The sequence below is a fragment of the Nylanderia fulva genome, unplaced genomic scaffold, assembly GCF_048542155.1.
Source record: "Nylanderia fulva isolate GAGA-0341 unplaced genomic scaffold, ASM4854215v1 Scaffold9, whole genome shotgun sequence".
In the NCBI taxonomy this organism is placed as follows: Eukaryota; Metazoa; Arthropoda; class Insecta; order Hymenoptera; family Formicidae; genus Nylanderia; species Nylanderia fulva.
This window is the reverse complement of record NW_028191026.1, coordinates 1-14,732: the sequence shown is the minus strand read 5'-3', so window position 1 is coordinate 14,732 and position 14,732 is coordinate 1. Positions and strand designations below refer to the sequence as shown.

At 52.7% G+C, this 14,732-nt stretch overlaps 2 protein-coding genes across 2 annotated transcripts; both read left to right on the top strand.

Moving 5' to 3' along the window:
- Positions 1–6,191: 6,191 nt before the first annotated feature.
- On the top strand, positions 6,192–9,024 carry LOC146719659 (uncharacterized). The gene has a single exon (XM_085489709.1). It carries the CDS (start codon positions 6,427–6,429, stop codon positions 9,022–9,024), a length of 2,598 nt encoding a protein of 865 aa, XP_085345835.1. The 5' UTR covers positions 6,192–6,426.
- An 849-nt stretch (positions 9,025–9,873) lies between these two features.
- LOC146719658 (uncharacterized) lies at positions 9,874–12,659 on the top strand. The gene has a single exon (XM_085489708.1). It carries the CDS (start codon positions 10,110–10,112, stop codon positions 12,657–12,659), a length of 2,550 nt encoding a protein of 849 aa, XP_085345834.1. The 5' UTR covers positions 9,874–10,109.
- Positions 12,660–14,732: the final 2,073 nt, after the last annotated feature.

Genomic DNA, 14,732 nt, shown 5'->3' with positions numbered 1-14,732 from the left:
GAAAGTATAATAAATAAGGTGACAATACTTGCTGCATACGTTTTCAAATATGTAGGAAAAAAAAAAAAAAAAAAAAAAAAACCAGGTTCCATCGATCATTTATTTATGGTAAATTTAACAATATTATGACAAAATATTAATAAAATATAAAATGTTAAAAACGTAACCTGATCCTAACAGTTATAAATAGCTACAAAATAAATTAAAATGATAAAAAATAATTTGAATGGCGTGACAATTGTTGAATACTTCTTTACTTATGAAATTAACAAAAATTACATTGAATCCAATCTTAAATGTTATTAATATAAAGTAAATTAATTAACAATACAAAAAAAATCTCTAATAAAATAAAAAAAAAAAATTATCTTTAATTTAAATTTTTTTTTTTTTTTTTTTTTTTTAAGATCAGAAATTAAGTTTCTATATAAAAAATTGTGTTTTAGCACTTGATAAAAGCCAAAACCCATGGCCGAAACGTCGTGAATATTAAATAAAGATCATTAAATAGCCAGAGTTAATTGATTAAGGGGTAACACCACTGTAAAATTTTCAAAAAATCGATTTTTTTTTTTTTTTTTTTGGGCTTAAAAAATCCTTTGAACCCTGTAGAATACGAGGAAAAAACTTTTATACGTGAAACTTTTTTTTTTCATCGAAATTCCTAGCTATGTACTGAACGAGTCGGGCGACTCCGAAACGGCTACCTGCTTCGGGTGGAAACCTGTCGAGAGAGTAGTGCATAATACCTTGCTTATTGATTTCTAAGTTATGTGAGACACTACTAGATGAAATATATCTAGATATATGAAATATATCTAGATATATCTAAAATATATCTAAAATATTCTAAATATATCTAAATATATCTAAATATATCTAAATATATCTAGATATACGAAATATATCTGGAAATGGAAATTGGCGTCGAAGCATATAATTTTTGCATCGAATCCGATGCAAAACGAATCAAGCACGCAGAGGCACAATTATCAGATGCAGCAAAAAAAAGCGCGCTCTGGCATAACATCTGCGAGGAAAGAAATGAACGAATATTCCAACTTAGAAGGGCAGCTTTACGGTGCTGGAATTGCAGACTAATAGTAAAAATTTTTTTTTTTTTTTTTTTTTTTTTGAGTCGAATTTTAAATTTTTTCATGTTATAATACAACTCCAAACTTTAAACGCGTTTTTCTCGAAACACGTATTTTGAACGCGGAAAGCAGTATAACTCTAACAATTTTTAATATTTTTACTAGAATTTTTTACTGTACATTCAAAACAACATTTCGAAGTACAATACGTATGGAATTTTTGATACGATGCTCTAAAAATTTTTTTATTGCCAAATAATGTCACTTTTTTTTTTTTTTTTTTTGTCGAAAAATGAACGACTTTATTCAAATGCTCGCCAATCACTCAAAAATCAATATTTCTAAAATCCCATAAGTATTGTACTAGATATATAATTGAAGATCATGAGAAATTTTTTTTATTTGTTCCTGGTTCAAATTTCCAACGGCTACACTGCTTGCCGCAGACCCCTTTATTTTAAAGGAGCATCAAAGAATATGGCTACCATTCCGCCATTTTGTAATATTATTTTATGAAAAAATTTTTACAAGTACTTCAATATATGCTTATTAACTTCACGGAGTATTAATACTTTATTTCATTTCCTTTCATTAAAAAAAAAAATGTCGAAAAAATGCAATTTTTTTTTTTTTTTTTTGGGCCGTTACAGTGGTGTTACCTCTTAAGTTACTACCATATGTAATAAAAAAGTGTTAAACTTGGTTCTAACCATATTAATACATCTGGTCCTAACTTAGTTTCATCATAATACAATTAAATTCAATAGAAAATCATCTTTCTTTCTCGTTCTTCCAACTTTTTTTTTTTTTTTTTTTAGTGGCTAGAAAAATCCGGTACTAACCACATTTTTTTGTCCGGTACTAACCACATTTTTTGTCCGGTACTAACCACATTTTTTGTCCGGTACTAACCACATTTTTTGTCCGGTACTAACCACATTTTTTGTCCGGTACTAACCACATTTTTTGTCCGGTACTAACCACATTTTTTGTCCGGTACTAACCACATTTTTTGTCCGGTACTAACCACATTTTTTGTCCGGTACTAACCACATTTTTTTGTCCGGTACTAACCACATTTTTTGTCCGGTACTAACCACATTTTTTTGTCCGGTACTAACCACATTTTTTTGTCCGGTACTAACCACATTTTTTTGTCCGGTACTAACCACATTTTTTTGTCCGGTACTAACCACATTTTTTTGTCCGGTACTAACCACATTTTTTGTCCGGTACTAACCACATTTTTTTGTCCGGTACTAACCACATTTTTTGTCCGGTACTAACCACATTTTTTTGTCCGGTACTAACCACATTTTTTGTCCGGTACTAACCACATTTTTTTGTCCGGTACTAACCACATTTTTTTGTCCGGTACTAACCACATTTTTTTGTCCGGTACTAACCACATTTTTTTGTCCGGTACTAACCACATTTTTTGTCCGGTACTAACCACATTTTTTTGTCCGGTACTAACCACATTTTTTTGTCCGGTACTAACCACATTTTTTTGTCCGGTACTAACCACATTTTTTTGTCCGGGTACTAACCACATTTTTTTGTCCGGTACTAACCACATTTTTTTGTCCGGTACTAACCACATTTTTTGTCCGGTACTCAACCTCCTAAGGGGAAGGAAAACCCCTGACAGAAAAAACCAATTTCTTCTTTTCAGACATGGATAGTTCCAAAGAAGAAGCGATCGTCCTGGGATCGGATACCAGGAACCGGCGTGGGGGGGGTGTAGGCCTGGCTCCCTCCATGTCGTCAACGGACGACAGGTCGTCTGCAGCTTTGCCGGCTGGGGCTGCAGACAAGACAGCGACAGTGCCGAGGAGTGAGAGGGACACGGTGTGTGAAGCGATTACGCGACCTAGCTCATAGCTGGGATACTCGTGATCGAAGTGTTGATCCGAAGGAACTTGCTGCGCGTATTCGCCGAGTCCTTCTGGATAAAGTGGTTCGGTGCTATCAGGCCCATCATGTGTATAAGGACCTCGCGAAATACATGGACGTCTTTTTTCGGGAGTGTTCGCGACGCGAAACGAAGTTCTGTGCCAAACACGTTTGCGTACAGTTCTTCGAACCAGTCATTGCAGGTTAGCACCGCAGAGTCAGTGACTGGAGGAACAGTAGATGGGGAGAGTGACTGTTCTCAGCCTCTTCCCTCACCGGAAAAAGTGCGGGGTGCAAGTGACGGTGAGTGTGAACCGGAGGTGAGCTTCATCACGGTCTCCTCGCCGAGCTCACCGGAGGACGATGGGAGAGATGCGGACTTCCAGGTATCGGACAAGCGCCTACTAACTGGGAGGAAGCAGTACCCCCGCAAAAAATACTGCAGGTAAGTGTGCCGGTCGCACTACTAAGCGTGGTCGCCCCAAAACAACTGGGGACTATGTTAATATCGCGGAGGCCAAGGAGCGGGTCTTACGCGCTGAAAGGCAGGAGGTCCTTTTGAAGGATCTGAATAGATTATTGGATCCTAGTTTGGGTCCAGACCTCGCTGCGGTAGGAAGGGAGAATATTCCCTCGGACGAAGTTTTTAGATCCGGCCTTGGGAAAGTTACCAACTTGGAGCTCCGAAGGTTGGCCGGGTTGTCTGCCACACAAGTGGAGAAGGCATCCGATATCACTGGTCTCGATGAAATCGTGGCCAGGGATCTTCGGGTGTCTTCAATGAGACTTGTGGGCATCTTTGACGAGATGGCCAGGCGGGCCACTGTTGGGACGGATCCGCAGACCGAGGCCTTGAGAAGCGAGAATCGGGGACTGCGTGAGAGGATTGCGGCTCTGGAGCGCGATCGAGATAGGGTCGAGGCGGAGATGGCGAGCTTCCGGGCGGCCATTCCGCAGCTGGAGGCCGAATACTTCTTTGGCGATAAGGGAGCGAGGAAGCGGCCTTGTCCGGCATCATCGCCGGGATCGCCGTCGGGACAGGTGGTGACGGAGACGGATTTGGCCGGGAGTCACCTCGTCACTATGGAGGACTTGTCGTCCATACTGGACAGGCGTTTTGCCGACCTTAGGGTCGACATATCTGCTGCCGTGTTGGCTAACATTAAGCCTTTGCTTACTGGGCGGGCTGGGGACTCTTCTCCGGAAGTGATCCCCAGGCGTGCGCCCAGGGCAAGTGTTGTCGGTGTCAGTGGGCCATCGGCTGGTCCCGTGGCCGGGGGCTCTGCCGCCTCTGCTCTTGCAGAGGCTTCGGTGGATGCCTCTGCCCCCGGGGCTAGTACAAGAGGTAGACGTCGTCGTCGTCGTGGGGGGCCCTCTGCTAAGAGGTTCCCTTCTTCGGGTGCTCCTGCCCCAAAGAGGAAGAGCCGAATTCCTCCCCCTTCCTCTGCGTCGGTAATTTCGCTGACGATCGGGAGGGGGGGTCAGGGTAAGTCGTATGCCTCGGTCCTTTCGGAGGCCAAAGCGAAGGTCGACCTGAAGGAGTTGGGCATTACTACAATGCGGATGCGAACAGGGGTAACTGGCAGCATCCTGTTGTCAGTCCCTGGCAAGGAGTCGACAACAAAGCAGATGCTTTCGCGCTGAAGCTGAGGGAAGCCTTCCCTGAGGCGGGGGATGTCCGAGTTGGTCGCCCCTCTCGGATGGAAGATATCCGCCTGAGGGGGTCAATGGTATTTGCGAAGCGCGAGAAGATCCTGGAGGAGGTAGCGTTGTTTGGGGGATGTCGGGCTGAAGATCTAAAAGCCGGTAAGATCAAGTTATTTACAGGCTCAAGTATGGGGACAATGTGGATCCGTTGTCCCGCTAGAGTGGCACGTAAGTTGTTGGTAGCAAAAAGGCTTACTTTGGAGGGGGGGTGGACGACGCTGGATGTTAGTCATCTGGCTCGTCGTCCCCTCCAGTGCTATCGGTGTCACGAGTTTGGCCATTCAGCCAACAACTGTGGCGCCGATGTGGATCGGAGTGGCCTATGTTATCGGTGTGGTTGCTCGGGTCATAGGGCGGCTGACTGTGTGGCGCCGCCCCGATGTTTCTCGTGTGGTTCGAGGGGAAAACCAGCGGGACACCGCTGCGGGTCGGCTGCATGCGCTCGCGTGCGCGTCCCTCCCAAGAGGCGTCGGGAGGGTACGCCTTCATCTGAACGCGCGCAGGCTCCGGGGCGCCCCGATGGGGGGCCTGCGAGCCCGGAGTGGACGAGGGTAGACTGCGGCCGGGGGCGGGGGAAGTCGCGGAGAGGCGGCTCCCCCGTGCCGGGCTGCAGTTCTGCCCCCGATGTCTAGTGTCGTTTTTGTCCATTGTTGTAGTGAGTAGCGGTGGGATGCGGGGGGTTCCGGGGAGGTTGCCGAAAGGTGACTCCGTGGTCTCCCTGCCCCGCCAAGTTCATGTTGTAGGTTCGCGGCGATGGGTGATGGAGCGTCGGGGAGGTTGCCGAGAGGTGACTCCGCGGCCTCTTCACCCGCGCCAAGTTCACGTTGTTCATAGTTATTGTCCTTTGTCATAGGTGGGAGTAACAACCCTCCCACCTTTATTGTGGTTGGCCATAGGGTCTTGTTGTGGGCTCCGTTGGGGGCTGGGCCTGTGGCCCTTACTATGTCAATGTGGTTTGTGTACATGTTTCGTGCACGTTATGTTCTATAGTCGTCCTGTGACGTTTCGTGTGTGGGTGGGTGACTGCGGTCACCTCACTGACCGGGTTGGCAGAGAGAGGGGTGGGGGCCCCGCTCTCATTGCACGTCGACCCTGGGAAGTCCGGGGGGAGCTAGTAGCCCGGCTCCCCTCGATGCCCTTTCGGGGCAAGGGATGTCCTCTCCGGGGGGATACCTGTAGTATCCTCTCGGGGGATGTGTCCTTCCTAAAGGACGCCGGTCGGGTGTCCACCGTGAAGTTATGCTAACGCGGTTCCGCGGTGGACAGTACCCATACGACCAGGGGCTTCAGTCAGGTTTTAGGTCGGTCCCCCGCCCGATAGTCCCTCGGGATACTACGGGCGGGAATCCACCACAAAGCCTCCCGACCCTCCCTCAGGGGTCGGGACGGCGAAGTTTGGTTTAGGCAAATTTCCTGACTATAAAAAAAAAAAAAAAAAAAGGTTAGGTTAGGTTAGGTTAGGTTAGGTTAGGTTTCCCTCAGGGGCACTACAGACTCATCCCTGTAGTGTACGGGTGTCGCAATCCCGAGGTACCCGAGCTGGAGTGTGTGGTGACGGATGAATGGGGTGTGATGGGCGTGCAGGCCCTAAAAAGGACTTGTCCACTGCACTAGGTGAAGGAAAACACCGAAGATAACACCCGGGGGGGAGGCCCCGTTAGCCAGGCAAGGCAACCTCCTAAGGGGAAGGAAAACCCCCGACAGAAAAAAACCAATTTCTTTATTACAGATGATGGAGTCTAATAAAGAAGCGATCGTCCTGGGATCGGATACCAGGAACCGGCGTGGGGGGGGTGTAGGCCTGGCTCCCTCCATGTCGTCAACGGACGACAGGTCGTCTGCAGCTTTGCCGGCTGGGGCTGCAGACAAGACAGCGACAGTGCCGAGGAGTGAAAGGGACACGGTATGTGAACGATTGCGCGACCTAGCTCATAGCTGGGAGACTCGTGATCGAAGTGTTGATCCGAAGGAACTTGCTGCGCGTATTCGCCGAGTCCTTCTGGATAAAGTGGTTCGGTGCTATCAGGCCCATCATGTGTATAAGGACCTCGCGAAATACATGGACGCCTTTTTTCGGGAGTGTTCGCGACGCGAAACGAAGTTCTGTGCCAAACACGTTTGCGTACAGTTCTTCGAACCAGTCATTGCGGTTAGCACCGCAGAGTCAGTGACTGGAGAAACAGTAGATGGGGAGAGTGACTGTCAGCCTCTTCCCTCACCGGAAAAAGTGCGGGGTGATAGTGATGATGAGGAGATGGAAGCTGCGGATCCGTCTTTCGTCACGCTACCCTCGTCAAGCTCTCCAGAGACCAGTGGGCCAGGACGAGATAGGGATGTTTCTTGGGCTCCTGAGGACAAGAGGGTCCTGACAGGGAGGAAGCAATACCCCAAGAAGACTACAGGTAAGTCCTTTACAGGAAAAAGAGGTCGCCCCATTACAACTGGGGAGTATGCTGGTTTGGCGGCTGAAAAGGAGCGTTTAAATGCTGCCATGAAGGAGTCGCTCAAATTAGAGTACGCGAAAAGAGTTTTAGACCCTTCTTTTGGTCCAACTCTGACTGCTGTTGGTCCGATGAATATTCCTTCGGACACAGCATTTGTGGAGGAACTGAAGGGGATTACCACTGTGGAGCTACGCAGGCTGGGAGAGAGGTTTGTCACCCAAGTCGAGAGGGTGGCCGGACTCCCTGGCCTTGGCGAGGTCATGGCTGAGGAGCTCCGGATCTCCTCGAGGAAACTTGGAGGAGTCATTAGCGAGGCTGTTTCTCGATCTACTGCGGAGGCTGATCCGAGGATGGATTCACTAAGAAGTGAAAACCAGGGTCTGAGAGTTCGTGTTACAGCCCTGGAGCGGGAGGTCGATAGATTGACGGAGAAAATAGGTTTTCTTCATTCGGCAATCCCTCAGATTGAAGGGTTTTATCTCGAAGATAAGGGTGCCAAAAAGAGACCTCGCCCACCCTCTTTGGAGGGATCACCGCCTGTTTCGGTTGCGGTGGCGAGTCCTTTGGTCGAGGACCGACCAATTATGCTTTCCGATTTGTCGTCCCTTCTGGACCGTCGCTTAAGTGACTTGAGGGACGACATATCGATTTCTGTGATGACCTCAATTAGGTCGGAACTTGCGGGGCGGGCTGGGACTGCTCATCTTTTGGGAGGAGCGGTTCCCATGCGTGCGCCCACTGCGAGCGTAGGTGGTGGGGTAGTTGCCCCAGTGATCGGCCCTTTGCCTGGGGGCTCCGCCGCCTCCAATGTGGAGGTTCCGGCGGATGCCTCTGGTCTTGGGGCCACTAAGAAGAAGTTGAGGCGGCGTCGTAGGCGAGGGTCCGGGCGGCCCCCTCAGTCGGTGAGACGGGTGGGAGAGGTTGTCTTCAGGGACAAACCTCCCCGTAAGGAGAGGAAAAGTAGGGTTCCTGTTCGTCCCCCCCCTTCTGCGTCGGTGATTTCACTGACGGTCCGGGGGGGGACGGAGGCTAGGTCGTATGCCTCTGTTTTGTCGGAGGCAAAGTCCAGGATTGATGTTCGGGGACTGGACATCGGTTCAATGAGAATGAGGAGAGGGGTGACTGGCAGTATTTTACTGTCAGTCCCTGGAAAGGATTCCTCATCAAAGGCGGATGCGCTGGCGTCTAAATTAAAGGATGTTTTTTCACCCGAGGAAGGGGTGAGGATTGGCCGCCCCTCCCGGACGGAAGAGATTCGGCTGAGGGGCCCAATGTTCTCCGTGGAGAAGCGGAGAATATTGGAGGAGGTTGCTCTGGCTGGCGGCTGTAGGGTGGAGGATCTGAGGGCCGGAGAAATTCGGTTATTCCCCAATTCGTGCAATGGCACGATATGGATTCGTTGTCCTGTGGGAGTGGCGCGGAAACTTTCGGTTGCGAAGAGGTTGTCGATCGAGGGGGGGTGGGCGACGCTGGAGGTCATCAATCTGGCACGTCGCCCCCTCCAGTGTTATCGGTGCCATGGGTTTGGCCACTCGGCCAATCGCTGTGGTGCCGATGTAGATCGTAGCAGTGCGTGTTATAGGTGTGGTGGCTCGGGGCACGGGGCGGCCGGTTGCGTGGAGCCGCCCCGGTGCCTTTCCTGTACGTCGGCGGGTAAGCCGGCGGGACACCGTGCTGGATCGAGTGCGTGTGCTCGCGTGCGGGTCCCTCCTAAGAGGAATGGGGAGAGCACTCCTGCTGCTCAGCGTGCGCAGGCTCCGGGGCGCCCCGATGGGGGGTCTGTGAGTCCGGGGTGGACGAGGGTAGACTGTAGCCGGGGGCGGGGGAAGTCGCGGAGAGGCGGCTCCCCCGTGCCGGGCTGCAGTTCTGCCCCCGATGTCTAGTGTCGTTTTTGTCCACTGTTGTAGTGAGTAGCGGTGGGATGCGGGGGGTTCCGGGGAGGTTGCCGAAAGGTGACTCTGTGGTCTCCCTGCCCCGCCAAGTTCATGTTGTAGGTTGCGGCGATGGGTGATGGAGCGCCGGGGAGGTTGCCGAGAGGTGACTCCGCGGCCTCTTCACCCACGCCAAGTTTATGTTGTTCATAGTTATTGTCCTTTGTCATAGGTGGGAGTAACAACCCTCCCACCTTTATTGTGGTTGGCCATAGGGTCTTGTTGTGGGCTCCCGTTGGGGGCTGGGCCTGTGGCCCTTACTATGTCAATGTGGTTTGTGTACATGTTTCGTGCACGTTATGTACTGTAATCGTCCTGTGACGTCTAAGTGTGGGGTGGACGGCTGCGGCCGTCTCACTGACCGGGTTGGCAGAGAGAGGGGTGGGGGCCCCGCTCTCATTGCACGTCGACCCTGGGAAGTCCGGGGGGAGCTAGTAGCCCGGCTCCCCTCGATGCCCTTTCGGGGCAAGGGATGTCCTCTCCGGGGGGATACCTGTAGTATCCTCTCGGGGGATGTGTCCTTCCTAAAGGACGCCGGTCGGGTGTCCACCGTGAAGTTATGCTAACGCGGTTCCGCGGTGGACAGTACCCATACGACCAGGGGCTTCAGTCAGGTTTTAGGTCGGTCCCCCGCCCGATAGTCCCTCGGGATACTACGGGCGGGAATCCACCACAAAGCCTCCCTGACCCTCCCTCAGGGGTCGGGACGGCGAAGTTTGGTTTAGGCAAATTTCCTGACTATAAAAAAAAAAAAAAAAAAAAGGTTAGGTTAGGTTAGGTTTCCCTCAGGGGCACTACAGACTCATCCCTGTAGTGTACGGGTGTCGCAATCCCGAGGTACCCGAGCTGGAGTGTGTGGTGACGGATGAATGGGGTGTGATGGGCGTGCAGGCCCTAAAAAGGACTTGTCCACTGCACTAGGTGAAGGAAAACACCGAAGATAACACCCGGGGGGGAGGCCCCGTTAGCCAGGCAAGGCAACCTCCTAAGGGGAAGGAAAACCCCTGACAGAAAAAACCAATTTCTTCTTTTCAGACATGGATAGTTCCAAAGAAGAAGCGATCGTCCTGGGATCGGATACCAGGAACCGGCGTGGGGGGGGTGTAGGCCTGGCTCCCTCCATGTCGTCAACGGACGACAGGTCGTCTGCAGCTTTGCCGGCTGGGGCTGCAGACAAGACAGCGACAGTGCCGAGGAGTGAAAAGGACACGGTGCGTGAACGATTACGCGACCTAGCTTATAGCTGGGATACTCGTGATCGGGGTGTTGATCCGAAGGAACTTGCTGCGCGTATTCGCCGAGTCCTTCTGGATAAAGTGGTTCGGTGCTATCAAGCCCTTCATGATTATAAGGACCTCGCGAAACAAATGGACGTCTTTTTTCGGGAGTGTTCGCGACGCGAAACGAAGTTCTGTGCCAAACACGTTTGCGTACAGTTCTTCGAACCAGTCATTGCAGTTAGCACCGCAGAGTCAGTGACTGGAGAAACAGTAGATGGGGAGAGTGACTGTCAGCCTCTTCCCTCACCGGAAAAAGTGCGGGGTGCAAGCGACGGTGAGTGTGAACCGGAGGTGAGCTTCATCACGGTCTCCTCGCCGAGCTCACCGGAGGACGATGGGAGAGATGCGGACTTCCAGGTTTCGGACAAACGCCTACTAACTGGGAGGAAGCAGTACCCCCGCAAAAATACTGCAGGTAAGTGTGCCGGACGTACTAAGCGTGGTCGCCCCAAAACAACTGGGGACTATGTTAATATCGCGGAGGCCAAAGAGCGGGTCTTACGCGCTGAAAGGCAGGAGGTCCTTTTGAAGGATCTGAATAGATTATTGGATCCTAGTTTGGGACCAGACCTCGCTGCTGTAGGAAGGGAGAATATTCCCTCGGACGAAGTTTTTAGATCCGGCCTTGGGAAAGTTACCAACTTGGAGCTCCGAAGGTTGGCCGGGTTGTCTGCCACACAAGTGGAGAAGGCATCCGATGTCACTGGTCTCGATGAAATCGTGGCCAGGGATCTTCGGGTGTCTTCAATGAGACTTGTGGGCATCTTTGACGAGATGGCCAGGCGGGCCACTGTTGGGACGGATCCGCAGACCGAGGCCTTGAGAAGCGAGAATCGGGGACTGCGTGAGAGGATTGCGGCTCTGGAGCGCGATCGAGATAGGGTCGAGGCGGAGATGGCGAGCTTCCGGGCGGCCATTCCGCAGCTGGAGGCCGAATACTTTTTTGGCGATAAGGGAGCGAGGAAGCGGCCTTGTCCGGCATCATCGCCGGGATCGCCGTCGGGACAGGTGGTGAAGGAGACGGATTTGGCCGGGAGTCACCTCGTCACTATGGAGGACTTGTCGTCCATACTGGACAGGCGTTTTGCCGACCTTAGGGTCGACATATCTGCTGCCGTGTTGGCTAACATTAAGCCTTTGCTTACTGGGCGGGCTGGGGACTCTTCTCCGGAAGTGATCCCCAGGCGTGCGCCTAGGGCAAGTGTTGTCGGTGTCAGTGGGCCATCGGCTGGTCCCGTGGCCGGGGGCTCTGCCGCCTCTGCTCTTGCAGAGGCTTCGGTGGATGCCTCTGCCCTCGGGGCTAGTACAAGAGGTAGACGTCGTCGTCGTCGTGGGGGGCCCTCTGCTAAGAGGTTCCCTTCTTCGGGTGCTCCTGCCCCAAAGAAGAAGAGCCGAATTCCTCCCCCTTCCTCTGCGTCGGTAATTTCGCTGACGATCGGGAGGGGGGGTCAGGGTAAGTCGTATGCCTCGGTCCTTTCGGAGGCCAAAGCGAAGGTCGACCTGAAGGAGTTGGGCATTACTACAATGCGGATGCGAACAGGGGTAACTGGCAGCATCCTGTTGTCAGTCCCTGGCAAGGAGTCGACAACAAAGGCAGATGCTTTCGCGCTGAAGCTGAGGGAAGCCTTCCCTGAGGCGGGGGATGTCCGAGTTGGTCGCCCCTCTCGGATGGAAGATATCCGCCTGAGGGGGTCAATGGTATTTGCGAAGCGCGAGAAGATCCTGGAGGAGGTAGCGTTGTTTGGAGGATGTCGGGCTGAAGATTTAAAAGCCGGTAAGATCAAGTTATTCACAGGCTCAAGTATGGGGACAATGTGGATCCGTTGTCCCGCTAGAGTGGCACGTAAGTTGTTGGTAGCAAAAAGGCTTACTTTGGAGGGGGGGTGGACGACGCTCGATGTTAGTCATCTGGCTCGTCGTCCCCTCCAGTGCTATCGGTGTCACGAGTTTGGCCATTCAGCCAACAACTGTGGCGCCGATGTGGATCGGAGTGGCCTATGTTATCGGTGTGGTTGCTCGGGTCATAGGGCGGCTGACTGTGTGGCGCCGCCCCGGTGTTTCTCGTGTGGTTCGAGGGGAAAACCAGCGGGACACCGCTGCGGGTCGGCTGCATGCGCTCGTGTGCGCGTCCCTCCCAAGAGGCGTCGGGAGGGTACGCCTTCATCTGAACGCGCGCAGGCTCCGGGGCGCCCCGATGGGGGGCCTGCGAGCCCGGAGTGGACGAGGGTAGACTGCGGCCGGGGGCGGGGGAAGTCGCGGAGAGGCGGCTCCCCTGTCCCGGGCTGCAGTACTGCCCCTGATGTCTAGTGTCGTTTTTGTCCATTGTTGTAGTGAGTAGCGGTGGGATGCGGGGGGTTCCGGGGAGGTTGCCGAAAGGTGACTCCGTGGTCTCCCTGCCCCGCCAAGTTCATGTTGTAGGTCGCGGCGATGGGTGATGGAGCGTCGGGGAGGTTGCCGAGAGGTGACTCCGCGGCCTCTTCACCCGCGCCAAGTTCACTGTTGTTCCTAGTTATTGTCCTTTGTCATAGGTGGGAGTAACAACCCTCCCACCTTTATTGTGGTTGGCCATAGGGTCTTGTTGTGGGCTCCGTTGGGGGCTGGGCCTGTGGCCCTTACTATGTCAATGTGGTTTGTGTACATGTTTCGTGCACGTTATGTTCTATAGTCGTCCTGTGACGTTTCGTGTGTGGGTGGGTGACTGCGGTCACCTCACTGACCGGGTTGGCAGAGAGAGGGGTGGGGGCCCCGCTCTCATTGCACGTCGACCCTGGGAAGTCCGGGGGGAGCTAGTAGCCCGGCTCCCCTCGATGCCCTTTCGGGGCAAGGGATGTCCTCTCCGGGGGGATACCTGTAGTATCCTCTCGGGGGATGTGTCCTTCCTAAAGGACGCCGGTCGGGTGTCCACCGTGAAGTTATGCTAACGCGGTTCCGCGGTGGACAGTACCCATACGACCAGGGGCTTCAGTCAGGTTTTAGGTCGGTCCCCCGCCCGATAGTCCCTCGGGATACTACGGGCGGGAATCCACCACAAAGCCTCCCGACCCTCCCTCAGGGGTCGGGACGGCGAAGTTTGGTTTAGGCAAATTTCCTGACTATAAAAAAAAAAAAAAAAAAGGTTAGGTTAGGTTAGGTTTCCCTCAGGGGCACTACAGACTCATCCCTGTAGTGTACGGGTGTCGCAATCCCGAGGTACCCGAGCTGGAGTGTGTGGTGATGGATGAACGAGGTGCGATGGGCGTGCAGGCCCTAAAAAGGACTTGTCCACTGCACTAGGTGAAGGAAAACACCGAAGATAACACCCGGGGGGGAGGCCCCGTTAGCCAGGCAAGGCAACCTCCTAAGGGGAAGGAAAACCCCCGACAGAAAAAACCAATTTCTTTTCTAGATAAAATGAGTAGCTCCAGGAAAGAAGAGAACGTCCCGGGTTCGGGTACCGGGAACCGGCGTGGGGGGGGTGCAGGCCTGGCTCCCCCCTCGTCGTCAACATACGACAGGTCGTCCACGGATTTGCCGGCTGGGTCCGTGGATCGGAACACGACAGTGCCGAGGAGCAGGACAGAGGATGAGGTGGAGGACCAACTCATCCAGTTGGACATCGCCTGGGAGGAGCTGGGAGAGGACGACGATCCCAACGATCTCGTAATCAAAATCCGGCACGTCCTCCAGGATGAGAACGTTCGTGCCTACCGTTGGTTAGGTGTATACAGGCACCTGAAGGCGCACCTTCGAAATTATTCGAAGAAGTGCGCCTTAAAAATTATAGAGGAGGAGCCTGATCTCCGGGACAAGGAGATGGAGGAGATCCGTGGGGACTCACCGCGGGATGTGTCTCCTAAGGTGAGTGGACTGGGTGACGGCGCATTGGGCGCTGCCTCTGCCTCCCCTGGGGGGCCTGGTGGCGCGCTTGATGTGTTGGAGCCCAGTATTCTCCATGGCCCGGTGGAGGTCCTTGACGGGGATCAAGTCCTGTCGGATAGCTGCCGGGCTCACGTAGAGGAGATCGAGAGGCTTAAGGGACGCGTGGGTGAGCTGGAGGCGAGCAACCAAAAACTCCGCGAGGAGTTGGAGGTTGTTCGCGGTTTGATGGCTCCCCTTCCTCCCTCTTCTGGGGAGAAAGAGGCGCCTCCTGCGAAGAAAAGATCGCGGCGGAGACGGGGCAGAGAGATTGTCTCTGAGCCGGAATTTTCTGGCAAGGAGACAGCCTCTGAGACGCGGAGGACTTTATTTGAGTCCTCTGATGCGGCTTCGGGGGGGGATCCACACCAGCAGCTTCTAGCGCGGGTGGATCTCCTCATCGAGAGGCGCGTATCTGGGGCGCTTGAGGGCCTGAGGAGGACTGTAGAGTCTCTCAGGTCCTCTTTGGATTTCCGGGGGAGTGGG

Excerpts from the sequence above, each read along its gene's own strand:
- LOC146719659 (XM_085489709.1), top strand. The coding sequence starts at position 6,427 with ATGATGGAGTCTAATAAAGAAGCGATCGTCCTGGGATCGGATACCAGG.
- LOC146719658 (XM_085489708.1), top strand. The coding sequence starts at position 10,110 with ATGGATAGTTCCAAAGAAGAAGCGATCGTCCTGGGATCGGATACCAGG.